Source organism: Notamacropus eugenii, chromosome 1 (assembly GCF_028372415.1).
Source record: "Notamacropus eugenii isolate mMacEug1 chromosome 1, mMacEug1.pri_v2, whole genome shotgun sequence".
Taxonomy (NCBI): Eukaryota; Metazoa; Chordata; class Mammalia; order Diprotodontia; family Macropodidae; genus Notamacropus; species Notamacropus eugenii.
The window spans coordinates 722,447,451-722,463,999 of NC_092872.1; the positions used below are offsets into that span (position 1 = coordinate 722,447,451).

The window sequence follows — 16,549 nt, forward strand, 5'->3', positions numbered from 1 at the left end:
AATGCAGGTCAAAGCAAACTTTTTATTCTTTGCTTTTCTTTGGGTATTTTGGTCTGTGTCTTCTTTTACAACACGACTAATCTGGAAATGGGTTTGCCTGACTGCACATGTATAACATATGTCAGATTGCTTCGCTTCTCAATGAGAGAAAAGGAATGGGAGGCAGAAAATTTGGAACTCAGAAATTCAAAAAAAAAAGTTTAAAATATCTGTTAGATGTAATTGGAAAAAATAAAATATTTTTCAAAAGCAGAACTGCTTGTTCGTGTGTTTATTCACTGTTGGCTGATGAAAGAAAAGAGGCTGGGGGCTGGGATGCCAAACAGCAGGCTCTTTTAATCCCCCAGGACAGAAGTGATTATCCAGAAATCAGTTATTCTCCAGTGTGTCTCTTACTCAGTTATTCTCACTTTCATGTCCTCACATTGGCACACAGATTGACACACATCCGCACCTCTGGAAAGAGTCACAAGCAGGGTATGGGATGGATCACAGAAAGGGTCCTCACCTTCATGGCATGTCTGGCATGGGAGAATGGGGACAAGGGCAGATATAACCTTTCTTTTCTCAATGCTCAGAACAAATAGAGTAAGGTCATCTAGTGACTGACGAAACCCATTTCCCTCGGAAAGAGGCTCTGCTGAGCTTTTCCCAGGGGCTGAAGCTAGGATCTGTCCATGAGTCTCACCCTCCTCACTGCCTCCTTGAGTTCACACCTTCTCCAGCAGAGGGAGGTAGTGGGGCAGGTCCAGGAGCAGGGTCAGTGGAGGCACCTCCAAAGCCTCCAAGCTGTGAGCTCCTGCTGTCTCTGCCACCTGCCCAGGGTTGGAGCTCTCTCATGGTTATGGGAAATCTAGTCCAGGGACACAGAGAGAAGCCTCTCCTCATTTACCCAAACAAGTAGTACCAGTACTAAACATGAGCTTGCCTTTGCTCTTGATGTAACACAGCTGGGGACATAAAAGAGTGAGGCTCCTCCCCCAGTGCCTGTCTCCGTCAGCGTGACTCAGTGTGGCTTACTGGGTTCCTGAGGTGAAGCTCTTACCAGTCCTGGGACTGTTTGGCATGTGGAGACCCAATGACCTTGTAGTGAGTCCTGCTCAGGGTATCAAAGTTTTCCTTCTTCCCTCTTGCCCTCCCAGGGCTCTGAGTGCTCTCTCTACAGGTGTCTAAAGGCCAGGAAGGTCTCCCCAGGGCAGCTCCTCTGGTTACTGGTGCGCTGGGCTCAGATTAAGACCCAGTAGAGCAGTGAAGGGTTTGGAAGACCACAGGTTACAAGGGATTAAAGACTTGATGACCCCTAGGCCAGCCACACATTACAAACATTGGCAAGTCTGTGGGAAAGATGGTTTCTATCTCATGTTGACAGCCAATAATAACTCCTTACAAGTTGCTTCCAATTTCAGTAGTCTCCAGAAAATCTTCTTGTTCCTACACTTTGACTTGGACATTGACTTATTTCTGTCATCTACTTTTGTTCATTTCCTAGATTTCCAAGGAGCCATTATGATGACTGAGTCTCCAGGATCCTTGTCTACATCACCAGGAGAGACAGCCAGCATCAGCTGCAAGGCCAGTGAGAGTTGAAATAAGTTTAGTATTGTCTACTTTAATTGGTACCAGCAGAAAAGCCTGGCCAAGTCCCCAGGCTCCTCATCTACTATGCTACTGCACAGGCATCTGGAGTGCATGCCCAGTTCAATGGCAGTGGGTGTGAGACAGATTTCACTCTCACCATCAGCAGCCTGGGGCCTGAGGTTGCTGCAGATTATTACTATCTGCAGTCTAGGCTCTCCCCATTCCCACAGTGCTTCAGCCCTGAACAAAAACCTGCCCAGGCTATTCAGGAAGTTCACCTCAGAGCAGCTTCCTCTATGGTCCTGAGGACAGAGCAGCTCCTGCTCTCTGGGCAGGCTCACATCACCCAGGGCTTCCAGGTCCCCTCCTTCTAACAGAGCCTCATCAGTCACAACCACTGTCTGCATAACCAAGGCAGAGTGAAGGTAGCACAGCCCTCTGGGAAACAAAGTGCAAAATCCAAACAGGGAAATGCTGACACTACAAGTCCATTGATCTCTTTGCCTCCACATAATGTGTTTTTTCTTCTTTGCAGCCTAAGTTTATGGTAAGGAGGCTTTGCTCTAGTTCTCTGTAGCAAATGATAGAAAGTTGGCAGTTGCCAATGTTCAGTTGTCACCCTGTGTGACCCCACTTGGGGTTTTCTTGGCAAATGTCCTGGAATGGTTTGTTATTTCCTTCTCTAGATCACTTCACAGATGAAGAAACTGAGGCAAATAGGGTTAAGTGATTAACCCAGGGTCACCAAGCTAGTAAGTGTCTAAGTTCAGATTTGAACTCAGGAATATGAGTCTTTTGGATTCCAGGCCCCCTGCTCCATCCACTGAGCCACCTGGCTGCCATGATATAGACTAGGTTCCTTTTCCTCCAGTCCTGGCCACACTGGGCTCACAGGGCAGGCTTCATTATGACCCGGGCCTGACTTCAACCCAAGGTGAATTACCTGAATCCCCAAGCCACTGCCCTAGTAGAGACTCCTCATTTCCTCCACCTGGAGATCAATGGACTTATAGGCTACCTCAGGGTAATGTGTACAAGAGGAGGTTTGGAGTGTACCTCCCAGCAGGCATGTTGAGAGTTCCTTATAGAGCTGTTGGCAGGGTCACACCCATTCACTGACTATCCCTGGGAAATGTCTCTTATTCTGTTCTCTGACCCAAGGGATCTCTTGGTGGTATGATGGCCCAAGGCCCTGTCCATTCCCTTTAGTGCCAAAAACACACAAATGTATTCACTACTACTCCTCTGCCTTCTAGTCAGCCTTTGTAAGTGAAAGGAAGAGGAGACTGGCTCAACTCCTACATTCATCTCAATGGGATTTGGGTCCCCATCCTCACAATGTTCCCAGACTCTTTTCTTCACTCTCATGGACCCAGTCCCACGAGTAGGGCTGCATGAAGTACAAGGATTTGCTTACATTGAATTTCTTTGCATGAATTTTCTTACATGTAAGTGTTTTCTTACATGGAATGAAGCCATGGGAACGTCCAAAGAAAGGTAATCTCAGCTGATATGTAAAATGAACCATGAGCAGCCAGAGAAAACAGATTTCCTCTAAGAGGAGGCCCTTGAGCTCAGCTTTAAAGAATAATATGCATTCTCAGAGGCAGAGGTGTGCAGAGTGTTATTCAGGAATAGGGTACAGCCTGGGCAAAAGTGTGGAGACAGGAAGTGAAATATCATTTGTGATGGAGAGTAAGGCAACACTTTAATTTGGATTGTAGAAGAAATAAAGGAGTGTATTATGTAATTTGTCTGGAAAGGTTTGCTGAGCTTGATGGTGAAGGCTTTAAATGACAGAGTGCTTTGTATTTTATCCTAGAGACCTAAAGAAACCATTCCATTTTAATCAATCAGTTTGTTCATAAACATTTATTAAGCACCTTCCTTGTTCCAGGCACATGGGTACTTCTATGGTCAGATGTCTGCTCCAGTTGAAGGACCAGAGACACTCACGTCCTGACCTTGTATTTCATTTGATATATAGATACTTTTAGAGGCCTGGAAGGAACTGCCCTTTTGTCCACTGGTCAAGTAAAATGAAAACCTTTTCTAAATTACCAAATAAGGAGGAAGGAAGGAGGAAGAGTGCAGGAAGCAGCAGAATTAGGAAGAAGGAGTCTTAACTCTGAAGGTACCATCACAGCAGGAGGCTGAAATGGGGGTAGAGGGCTGAGGCTCCAGCAGTCAAATGGTTTTCCATCAGTTGACCATCCATTACCCAGTCCAGCATCCCATCATCTAGAGCTAGACACCCCAAATTCTTGTACTACTTTATAGAACAAAGCTTCCTTCCCTAGAAAGGTGTTTGAGATAGTTTGTGCGTGTATCAGTGTCCCTTACATTCCCTGGGATTGACGTCTCAGACCCAGCCATAATACCCACAGACGGGAATTTCCTTCTCTCTACCTCTATGTGATTCTTCATGGAAATTCCTGTCACCGATTTTGTAAATTCAAAAGAAGGGCAACATTTTGAGTCTTACATTCAAACCTCAGATCATCAACCTGCCAAGTACACCATGCAGTAAAACTGATTCCATTGAGAAATCTCCCCATCTCCATCTTCCAACTGTGGGGTAGACCCAATGCTAGAACTTCATGGAGACAGTTAAGAGTAAGGATTGTAGGCAAAGAGGCCCGGTTGATTGCCCTGGCTATGGCTCCCTACTTTAGTACGGACATTGCCTCACAATGTCCTCTTCTAGCCATATGCTCAATAGGGGACCAGTGCCGTGATACAGAGCCTTACACTTTAGTATTCATCCAGCGATTCCCTTACCTGGAGAGTTCCCTATAGGCCTACAATAAAAATTACATTCCTTTTTCTGTCATTCCTTAGTAAACTTCATTTATCCCCTCAGAACACAGGACCACCTTGTTGGTAGAATTTCCTCAGGGTCCTTGCTAGGGACAGCCAGAATAAAGGAGCATAGGTTACAGACAGGCAGTAAACTGTGGTTTATTTATCCACTCAATAGTGTGACACTCTCTACATAAAAGTACGTCTCAGGGTTCCACAGAGGACAATAGAGACAGTCTCTCCTCCTGGGCAACGTGACCCACATTGTGAGTGGGATCTATGAGGTCTTGTTGGCAGTCTTATAAAGTTTTGGGTAAGATCAGGTTGGGGAACAGAGATAGGGAAAAGTATATTTGAGTGTGTATATATGTATATGTATATATGTATATGTATGTGTATATATACAATATGTGTGTGTATATACACATATACATACACATATAAATAGAGATAGATATATGTGTGTATGTATTTAAAATTATTCTAATATCAATATTATATTAATTAATATCAATATTAATAATTTAATAGTATTTTCCCCCAATTATACATCCAGACTATTTTCAGCATTCTGTTTTACAAGATTTTGAGTTCCACATTTCTCTCTCTTCTTCATGCCTTCCCCTCTTCCTAAAATGGGAAACCATTTGATATTGGTTATACATGTGCTATCATGTAACACATTTCCATATTAATCACAGTTGTGAAAGAAGGAACAGGTCAAAGGGGAAAAATACAAAAAGAAAAAGAATAAAATAAGTGAAAGAAGTATTCTTGGATCTGCACTCAGAGTCCATCAGTTCTTTATCTGGTTGCAAACAGGATTTTCCTTGTGGAGTCCTTTGTAATTGCCTTAGATCACTGTGCTGATCACTATGTGGCTGAGAAGAGCTGACATTCATAGTTGGAAATCACACAATTTTGCTGACATTGTGTATTTTCGTGGTTCTGCTCATTTCACTTTGTATCAGTTTCTACAAGTCTTTCAGGTTTTTCTGAAATCTGACTGTTCATCATTTCTTATTGTAATTGTATTCCACTACATTCATACACCACAGGTTTTTCATGCATTCCCCTGTTGATGGACACCTAAATTTCCAATATTTTGCCAACCATAAAAAGGGTTGCTGTAAAGATTTTGACACATGTATGTCCTTTTCCCTTTTTTGTGATCTCTTTGGAATACAGACCTAGTAGTGATATTGCTAGAACAAAGGGTATGCACAGGTTGGTTGCCTTGGGAAATAGTTTCAAATTATTGTTCGGAAGGGTTGGATCGGTTCACAACTCCACCAACAGTAGTTAGTATTCCTTTTATGTTGGCCACCCATCTATGGGCTACTCTTTCTATCTCAACACTTGCTTAAAAGTGTCTCAGGAACTTTATATCAGCCACTTGTACCAATTGTTCTGAGGGAGCATTTCCTACTTGCACCTTTGGCTGCATCCTGTCCCCTACTCTCCCAGTAGGTTTCCCCTTTCTAAATTTTACTCCTAAGTTAAGGCACAATGCCACAGCTCCTTCTAGTTCAGTACTCTTATTGATCTCTTAAAGTCACCCCTCTGAAATGGGAGCTTAATGTGTAACCATTGTGATCCTTGGGGCACCTAAACTCAGACCAAAGTAACTTAGTGCCCCCAAATCATCTTCTTCATGTGAATCCTGGCTTCTTTCTATACTTGCCCCTACTCTTATTCCTCTACTGGCTATAATCCTTCGGTGCCTGTTTGGTCTTTGTTTGCTTAACCCCCTTGCCAGGTTTATCTCCTCCAGGTCTGAGCCATCAACTTCCAGATGACAGCTCAACCTGAGACTAAATCCAAGGTCTCCAGCCCACTGGACCTGGCACTGCCCAGGTTCTGAAGTCTGACCCCTTGAACAGGACCCAGAGAGGCAGGGACAGCTCCATGTGCCTTGGCAGCAGGAAGCAGTTTTAGATGCTGAGACCTTCACCCCCTATCACAAAAGAATTTGGGTCCCATCTGTTTGAGGGGGCAATGATGGGGTACAAGCCTAAGCTGAGGCCTGTGTCCCTTGGACCAGGAGGGTTTTGGTTCCAATTGTCTGAAGAACCTTGGAAAGCCTGGCCTTGGGGGCTCCTAGGATTTCCCTTACTTGTTTTACTTTGATCCTATTACCAACCACTTAGGTAGCATTCTTTTGAGGTCCTAGTCACCCAGGCAGGATTGTGGATTGTCTGGACCACTCCCATCAGGATCCTCCCTGGGTTTGATCTACATTGCAGGCTGACATGCCCTATCAAGACCATCCCTGGGACCCCAGACTCCTTGGGGACACCTGGATTCTTTCCTGAGTCTTTCTCTGTATTTAAGTTCCATCTTGCCTCCATGAAGGCACTCAGATTCACTCCAGCTCAGACTGTCTAGCTGAGATTCTATCTGGCCTGCTTGTGAATATAATCGTTACAAATGCTTAGGCTCCTTTAAGAGTCAACCCAGTATGGCAAATCTTTAATAAACTGTGTTTTGCTTTGGCTTTAAAAAGGCTTGTGTCAAATTCATTTGAGCATTCCCTGGCGTGTTGGTATTTTGGGGTCCCCACATCACCTGAAACCTCAACAGAGCTATAACCAAGTGGCACTGATTGGGTGCTTGGGTGCATGTGCTTGGACCCCAATTCTAAAACCACATTTCTCTTTAAAAATCACATTTCTCCCTAGCCTCAAAACACTATGTCAGGCAGTTTCTGCCCAGCCCAAGGGCATAGCCTGCCCCAGCAGGAACCATCATCTCCTTTCCTCCCACAATAGCCAGTGTCACCTATAGAATTTACCAATTACAGTCAGCTGCATACTGACTGAAGCTGTGCACTGGATCCTAACGACATTTACCACTCACTGACCAATCACATGTATCTTCTACTTAGATGGATGTGTACTCCCTTTCCATTAATCTTGTCTAACAAGACATTGATGAGAGAAGCCGGGGTTTTTCCTGGTCAGCCCTGACTGGTGGTTGACTTAGTGAAGGTTCAGACCTAAAAGCACACTTCCATACAGCCCCGCCTTGGCTATTTCCCGATGAATTTTGGGTAAAATATCTGCACAGTAGATATCAGAAGGGCACTAGCCCGTCACCCTCTGTGCATCTGCACCTGGTAGTCCTCAGGTCTTGGCAATAGCGGGGTGCTGAGATGTGAAGGCCCATCCCATTCTACTGCAGTGGACCTAGCCAGATGGTCAGCAGGCTTCACTTCTGAGAGACCATCTCTCCCAGCAGCGGCATAAACCATGTTACAACGGGAACACAGGAAACAAAATTGCCAGTCAAATAACACCCATTCAGACGATTCTCTTAGGTAGAGCACCCACTTGATCAATTTATGCGTTTGACCCTCCAGGCTGGTCACAGTCAGGGAGGAGCAAAGGGTAATCCTGATCCGGTTACACTGAATTCTTATTCTTCCAGCTCCTAAACGCGTGCCCTTCAAAGCCGAACCTTAGGTCTACTTCACCTGAAGGTGGATCTGCCCTGAGCGGGTCGAACGTCCCAATTACCCTGCTGGGATCCGACTCCAAACGAGCCCCGTTCTAATTCAGACTAGGACAACGTGCTCATCAGACGGCCCGCATTCAGTGCACAAGCCCCGCCCTCAGTCAGCCCGGTTGGGCCGGGAATGCCCAGCTTCCCTGGACTGCGCAGCTCGCCTCTGCCTGGTTCTCCCGCTCCCAGCTCCTGAAGTCCTGAATCTTTCCTCCAATAAGAAATCAGGAGGAGGATGGGGGAGGAGGAGCCCTCAGAGACGCCCAGCCTGGTGCGGGTGGGGGAGGGGCGGCTCACGTGGACCGGGAGCTCTGGGGTGGAGTTTGGAGGCCTGGGCGGAGTCTAGGGCGGAAGAGGGATGGTCCAGGTGGAGGAGGGCGGGTCCTGAGGGCCTGAGCCTGGGTGTGATTGGAGGAACGGGGCCTCCGAGCTGGGCGGAGCCTCCCGGAGTGGGCGGGCTGAAAACCGGAACTGGTGCGGAGATCTCTCTTCCTTCTTCCCTGGAGCTGGTATCCTTCTGCCTTCTGCTGTCTTCCCTCCGCTCCCGGATCACGCTGTCTTCTCTTGGACCCGAGATCTCTGCCTTCTGGCGGCCATCTCTGGGTGCAGGTGCCAGGTGGGTCGGAGCCAGCCCCTCCCAGACCTCCCCCTCTGACCCTGTGCTGAGTCTAGCTCCCCCCCAGCCTGGTCCCTGGACGAGCTTCCTCCTGCTCCTTTCCGGACTCCCGATCGCTTCTCAAGAGTCTGGGGCTGCCCCCTCAACCCCCGGATTTAAGACTCTGTCACCTTCTCACAGAATTCACACCTCCCCGTCAGGGACCCAGGAATCCTGCCTTGAGTGAAATAAAAGGGGAAGGCTTGAGTGACCCTGAAACGCCCGCGTGAAGGCCTGGATCTGCCTCCAAGAGCTGGGCCCCTCAGGCCTTGTATCATTCAGAGACAAGGCTGATTGAGAGAGGAGGGTGAGACTGTTTTTTAATTTGTCCCTTTGGTCTGGTCAACACTGACTTTCATAGAGAAAAAGAAAGGATGGTGGGAAGATTTGGGATGGGATTGAGGGGTGGCAGGCTGCCTGTGGTGATCCTGAGGTGAAGAAGAAGGGGCCTGGGATGACTCCAGGGTAACCCAGTAAGAAGGGTTGGGCTGGGTGGGGACCAGCATGGCTGGGGATTGAAAGGTTTGTTCAGTGTCTAGGTGGGGGTGGGGGAAAGGTCAGGAGCTGGATTGTTCTTTCTACTCATGTCCTGGACCCAATCAGAGGGAAATCTCTGATTCAGGAGCCATTGACTGCTCTTGTTCCACGTGGGATCCCAAGCATCTTCTGCCCCTTGTTATCTGAATAAGAATGTGGGAAAGGAAGGGGAAAGAATAGTAGTAGGAGATGGTGGGACCATCTTTTCCAAGCAGGACCCCTACCTCTAGGCTTTATTCTCTGTCCTGAGGACAGGGCCTCACCCCCTGTAACTTCCTGTACTCCAGCCTCCTGCCCCGGGATCCCTCTGTCTCTCAAGCTCAGTCTGCAGAAGACCAAAACCTGGCCCAGCCTGAGAGTGGAGCCAGAAGGAATGGCCCTTGGCAGCTGCAGACCCCCACCCCAGGTGAGTGCACTCTTTCCACAGACTTGACCCCCAAAGAGGATTGTCTGTGAGGCTCGCAATCCTTACCTATGGATTGTTCCTTTAAAAAATAGACAGGACATGGAAAATGGTAGTAACAACACTATCCTGTTCTCTGTCCTTTGAATTCATCCCTGGCATATTGGCATCACAATCACTAAGTACCTCTCATCCCCAGTGGCTGCCCTCCTCAGGCCTCTTCACTCATTCCTCTCTTTCTGTAGGGATCTTGTCTTTGTTCCTGTATCCTTGCCTGGCATCCCTCCCCCACATACCCATAGGACTACTCCCCACCTCCCCTTTGCCTCTTTGGCCAAGCTCTTGTTGGCAGACCTTGAAGACAGGATGCTCTGCTTGTCTTCCATGGTCTGATCTGCACAAATGGTTAATCTGTCTGGTGCACTCTGTCTTGTAGCTGGGCATCATCAAGGGCACACTGAGGAGGCAGTGGGGGGTGACAGGAGTAAATACTGTGAGCAGGGGCTGAGGTGTTTGTGACCTCCTGCGTGCTCTGGTCCTGTGTTTTTGGAAAATATGGCAGCCCAAGAAGACAGGTTAAGTTGGCTTTTGGGTCACATTGCCATGTTCAAAGGCCCTTCCCAGAGTTGTTTGGACCAGGCCAAAGAAAAGAATACCTTCTTGAGCTATTACTTTATTTGCATTTATGAAGGGCCTAGTACTTGTTTTGTCGGAGAGGATATAAGAAGGGGTTGAGTTTGGGGACCTCTTTAAAATTCTGGGTGTTTTCTTTTATAGTGGGAGAAAAGTAGGTCCTAAAGGAGACCCTCAGTTCTTATCAAAGAGGCATAGGGCTCAAAGGCAAAGACCCAGTGAAGTGTCTTCTTTTCTCCCCCAAATCTCCTTTAGACCATCTTCACAACAACCCTATAGTGTAGTTGGTCTTCTTATCTTTATTTCACAGTTCAGGAAACTGAGGCCAACAGATTCAGTGAGTTCCCAACCAGGGTCACATAACTAGTCAGTGTCTGAGGTCGCATTTGAACTCAGATCTCCCTGATCTTCTCCCTTTCCATAGCTCCATCCGCAGTGTGTTTGTGTGCCCAGCTTCCCACAGCTCCTCCAGCATTGGCGGGTGCTGTTGTCATTGCTGTCAGTTTTGCAGAGTGTGAGATCAGTTCTCCGTGGTGTGGTTTACTTTTCTCTTCTTAGTGTTTTGGGGCATTTTTTCATGTGGCTGGGAATTCTTGGCAGTTGTATCTGATAATTTTTTGTTCAGATCCTTTAACCATTTGTCTATTGGGGAATGGCTATTTGTTGTTTTTCAGTTGTTTTAGTCTTGTCTGGCACTTTGTGACACTTTGGGGTTTTCTGGGCAGAGATACTGGAGTGTTTTCCCATTTCTTTCTCCAGCACATTTTACATAGGAGGAACTGAGACAAACAGGGAGAAGTGACTTGCCCAGGGTCACATTGCTAGGAAGTGTCTGAAGCTAAATTTGAACTCAGATCCTCCTGACTCCAGTCCTGGCACTCTATCTACTGTGTCACCTACCTGCCATTGGCTATTAGTCTTTTTTAAAACAATGCTTCATTTTTCCCCAATTACATGTAAAAACGTTTTTATTCTTAATTGTAAGATCATAGTTGTCTCACTGCCTCCTTCCTCTTACTCCTCCTGCATGTGGTAAGCAATCAGAAATAGGTTCTAAGTATGCAATCTTGTAAAGCATTTTCATATTAGTTCATGGGAAAAAATTGTACTAAAAAGAAAGCAAGTAAAAACTAGTGTGGTTTCAGTCTATATTCTGAATCACTTCTTTCTATGGAGGGGGGAGAGCATCTTTCATCATGAATCCTTTCAGATTGTCTTAATTCATTTTATAGCTGAGAATAGCTAAGTTATTCACTGTTGTTCATCATACAATATTGCTGTTACTTTCTACTAAGTTCCTTCTGCATCAGTTCATTTCAGCATTTCTAGGTTTTTCTGAAATCCTGCTTGTCATGTTCTGTAACATAGTAGTATTCCACTGCAGTCATATACTACAACTTGGAAAGGCATTCTGCAATCATTGGGCATCTCCTCAATCTCCCATACTTTGCCATCACAGAAAGAGTATGAGTAGCTCCTTTTCTATCTGTTGACAAAAACCTTTTGTGAATAGCAGCTTCATATTGTTATTCTTGGGTCAAAGGGCATCCACATTTTTGTACCCCTTTTCATATAATTCCAAATAGAGTTTAGTATAATTCCAAATACTCTAATGCTCTTAACTGCCCTAATAGTCCTAAAGGTCTTCAGAGTTACAGGCTTCATCTTCCAATGTAGGAATATAAACATTTTAACCTTATTGAATCTCTTTTGTTTGCTCTGTTCACCTTTTGATGTTTCTCTTGGGTCTTGTATTTCAAGATCCAGTTTTTCTTCACGTCTGGTCTTTTCATTAGGAATGCTTGAATATCATCTATTTATTGAATGTCCATTTTTTTGCCATGAACAATTATATTCAGTTTTTCTGGGTATGTGATTCTTGGTCACCATCCTGGGAATATTCTATTCCACACCCTCTGATTATTTTTAATGTATAAGTTCCTCAGTTGTGTGTTAGCCCGACTGTAGTTCCATGCCATTTGAATTACTTCTTTCTGGCTGATTGTACTCTTTCTTTCCTTGAACTGGGAGCACTGGAGTTTAGCTAGAATATTCCTGGCAGTTTTCATTTTGGATCTTTTTTAGGAGTTGATTGGTGGATTCTTTCAATTTCTATTTTACCCTCTTAGGATATCAGGTCTGTACCAAGAAAATGTCAAATGTGGCCATGGAGGGTCAGACATGACTGAAGCAACTGAACAGCAACAAAATATCCATTTAGAATGTATTGTAGAGTATTGTATGAGATGCTGGTCTAATCCTAATTTCCTTCCTGACTGCTTTTTGCTTTTCTAAGCAGTGTTTTTTTTTTTTAGGCAAATATGAAATTTTCCTTAATCAGTCTTTTGTTCACTTTACCAAACATGGAGTTACTAGTTCTGATGATTCTGAGTCTCCCTTGTTTGATCTGCTCCATTCATTTCTCTCTCTTTCTCTTTCTCTCTTTCTCTCTCTCTCTTACTCTTTCTCTTCCTCTCTCCCCCCAGTACCACACAGTCTGGATCAGTGCTGTTTACTATAGTTTGATGTCTCTCCCTCCCTCCCTCTCTCTCTTTCTCTTTCTCTCTCTCTCTCTCTCTCTCACACTCCCTCACTCCCTCTCTCCCCCAATACCAGAGTGTTGATGACCAGTGCTGTTTAATATAGTTTGATGTCTCTTCCTCCCCTGTTCTTACTTATTTCCATTATTCCCCATGATATTATTGTATTTCGGTTATTTTTCCAAATGAATTTTGTTATTTTCTTCTGCTGTGAAATGTGACCTCCATAATTTTGTTGTTGTTATTACTGCTGTTGTTCAGCCACGTCCAAGTCCTTGTGATCCCATCTGGGGTTTTCTTGGCAGTGATGCTGGAGTGGTTTTTATTTCTCCAGCTCATTTTTCAGATGAGGGAACTGAGCCAAAGAGAATGAAATGCCCTGCCCAGGATCACGTAGCTAGTAAGAGGCTGAAGCTGGATTTGAACTCACATCTTCCTGACTCCACTTCTAACATTCTATTCACTCTGCCCCTGGCTGACCCCATCATTTCATTACTATAGAATTAAATGTATAAGTATTATTGTTAAATCTCCATTTGGTTTGAATCTTTTGTTGCCTTTGAGCCAATTTCCATTCTTATTTTATTACAGAATGAAAGGCTATATTGGTAATTTCTGCCTTTTTACATATGTTTGCAATATCTTCTGCCCTAGTCCACAGTTATATTTTGTGAAAGTTCCATGGGGTGCATGGATAAGGGAAGAATTTATGAGCAAACAAGTTCCAGAGAACAATACAAAATGTAGAATCCATAATTTTGATCATACATAATTAAAAAGTTTTAGCACAAACAAAACCAATGCATTAAAAATTATAAGGAAAGGAGAGAATTGGAGAATTTTTTTCAAAAAGTATCTCTGATAACAGGCTTCATTTCATAAATATATAGAGAACTGATTCTAATTTGTAAAAATATACGTTATTCTCCAGTTGATAAGTAATTAAAGAATATGAACAGGCACTTTTGAGAATATTCAATCCAAACTATCTAATCATGAAGAAAATGCTCTAAATTTGTATTAGTTACATGCTAAGTTAAAACAACTCTGAGGCACCAACTCATACTTACCAGATTAACTAATATGATGAACATGGAAAATGATGGAGGTTGAAGAGATGTGGAAAAACTGGGACCCTAATGTTTTGTTGATGGAGTTATGAACTGATCCAACTATTGTGGAGAACAATTTGGAAGTGCTCAGAGGACTATAAAAGTATACATACCCTTTGATCCAATAATACCATACCACTGTTATGTTTATAGACCAAAGACATCAAAATAATGAGGAAAGGACTTATTTGTCCAAAAATATTTTCAATTACTTTTTTTATATTGCATAGGAGTGGGAAATTTAAGCGATGGCCATCAATTTGAGCATGGCTAAACAATCTCTAGTATGGGATTGTAATGGGATATTATTGTGCTATAAGAAATGACAAGGAGGATGATTTCAGAAAAACCTAGAAAGACTTATTTGAACTGATGCAGCCGAAAGTGAACAGAATGAGGAGAACATTGTATACACTAACAGCAATGTGTGTGGTTCAGTGAAGAAGTGTGAGTGACTTAGTTCTTCTCAGCAATGCTGTGATCCAAGAAAATGCCCAAAGGACTAATGCCAAAGTCTACTGTCTGTCTCCAGAGAAAGGCCTGATATTGTTTGCCATTCAGACTGGAGCTTGCTGTTTCTCACCATTTTTCTTACGTTTTTTTTTCCCCAAGTCTTTTTGTTCAAAATGACTAGTGCAGAAATGTTTTACATGATTGCATATGTACAACCTGTATCTTATTGCTTATTACCTAAATTGGGGGGGAGGGAAAACGGGATAGAATGTGGAATTCTAAAGTCTGAAAAACAACAAATATTTAAAAAGTAACATGTAGTAGAGGGAAATAAATTTTCAGAAAATGTAGAAAAAGAAAATCGAGGCTGTCCACCATTCAGCATGACACCATCCACTGACTGCAGCAAATGGAGAAATTGTGAATCTTTTTTGAATCCCATTTGAATTGTCTTAGGGAGACTCTGAAGGTACCTGGCAAAGTACTGAACACTGAGGTCCTTTCTCAAGTTAGATTGCCAGTCCTTCACATTCTACAGCAGGGAGCACAACTCTGTTGGACTGGCCATGTTGGTCAAATGCCAACATCCGTTTGCCTGAAAGACTGTTTTATGGAGAACACATGCAAAGAAGGCACTCAGTATGGTCAGAAGACATAGTACGAAGCCATAGACATGGGAGACAGTAGCAAAGGACCACCCATCATAGCTTATCAACATCCAAGAGCATGCTTTGCTGTGCTAGCAAGGCAAAAATGCAGTATTTCACAAGAATAGTGAGATGTGCAAATTGAGAGGCATCTCCACCCCAAAGGTTCATGTGGAGTATTTGTTCCCAAAGTGTGGTAGAGCCTTCTGGCCTCTATGAGTCTGATCATCCATGGTCAGACAATTGTACTTTAACTCTTACATACTGATGCCCTTTTGGTCTGCTGTGAACACAAGGGACAACAAAAATGAACAACTATAAAATTAAATACTTTAATAAGGAAATAATAACTTATTGACAAATGAAAGCAATCATAAATGAAAGGAATAAGATGTTTTGGCCATGACAGATTATACAAAGGGCAGCCCAGAGAATTCTCCTTCACTTGTCTGGAAAGTCTCATCTCCTTCAGTTCAGTCTGTATTGTAATTAGTCTATCTTATTAATCCTTTTCATCTTTTATCTAGAGAAGATTTTGTTTCAGAGTCTCAGGAAATTAACTAGATGTTTTTCTTCTTCTTCCCTCTCTTTTCTCTAATCAAACATTCTCTCCCTCACATTCCAGAAGATACTCCACTTGCCAGCTTCTCACACACATGACAGAATGTTGTTGATAAAATATTATTTTTATCAGTTGTGATGAAGAAATTTCACTCCTCTCTCATCCTTTGGTCTTTCAGTCTTACAGATAAAAGACACACTTTGTCCCAGCTTCCGTAGTAAGACATTCCTCAGTTTTATTCCAGTTGATCATATCAAATATTTCTCTCAAGTTTTCATTGAGCTCTTAATGACTACAGTTTTTACTCTCTTACTCAAGAAGGTTATGACTTTTAGGTAAATTCTGTTTTTTTGCTTCAGTTTCCTCTTCTCACTTGATGAGGCATATAGACTGCTTGAATTCTGGAGTCTTTTCCAGGTCTAAATTTTGCAACTCTTGGTGGTTTAGGAGCTGGTGACATTCCAGGATGTGTCTGTGGACTTCACCCCTGAGGAATGGGACCTCTTAGACCATCCTCAGAAGCAGTTTTACAAAGCAGTCATGCTGGAGAATGCCCACAACCTACTCTCCTTGGGTAAGGACACTTCCCCTGGCCATTCTTAGTCTGCTACCAGAGGCAATATCTTCATTCCTCAGTGTGCTGAGTTTGGAGCTTTTATCTATTACTAGAATGGGAAATGTGCTGATCTCCAGTGTCCAAGAGACACAGTCCTTCTGCTGCCTGGTTGTCCTGTAGAAGGTCAGCACATATGTCAAGATAACATATATGTTCTGTTGTTGCTACTGCAGCTGTCTCATGGCAATTCTAAGTAGCTTGAGGTCTAAGATCAGGTCAGTGTTGAAGCATCTCAGATGTAGAACTAATCCCATGGATTTTTTAGCCCAACCTCTCCCTGGACATTAATTTTCTCTGCCAAATCTCTGAAAAGTGCTGAGCCTGCTTTTCTCTGTAACCTCTTCCTCTTTGGGATGGGCCAAGTATTTAGGATGTCCTTCTTTTCGAGAAGCACCAATTTGTAACTCCTAGTTTCTGGTTATGCCTAGTGTCACACATTTGTCCTTCATGTTTCTTTAAATTGCCTCCACTACCCAGTACAGATGGTGGAAAAGGACAGAGGGGAAT

The 16,549-nt window shown here is 43.8% G+C and overlaps 1 protein-coding gene across 1 annotated transcript in view; it reads left to right on the forward strand.

Moving 5' to 3' along the window:
- Positions 1-16,549, forward strand: part of LOC140520197 (uncharacterized) — a 59,398-nt gene that overhangs the window by 10,501 nt on the left and 32,348 nt on the right. The window contains 5 exon segments of the mRNA XM_072633996.1: positions 1,490-1,576; positions 8,299-8,695; positions 8,836-8,846; positions 9,364-9,482; positions 15,874-16,000. Of these exon segments, the coding sequence (XP_072490097.1) occupies positions 1,490-1,576; positions 8,299-8,695; positions 8,836-8,846; positions 9,364-9,482; positions 15,874-16,000 (741 nt within the window).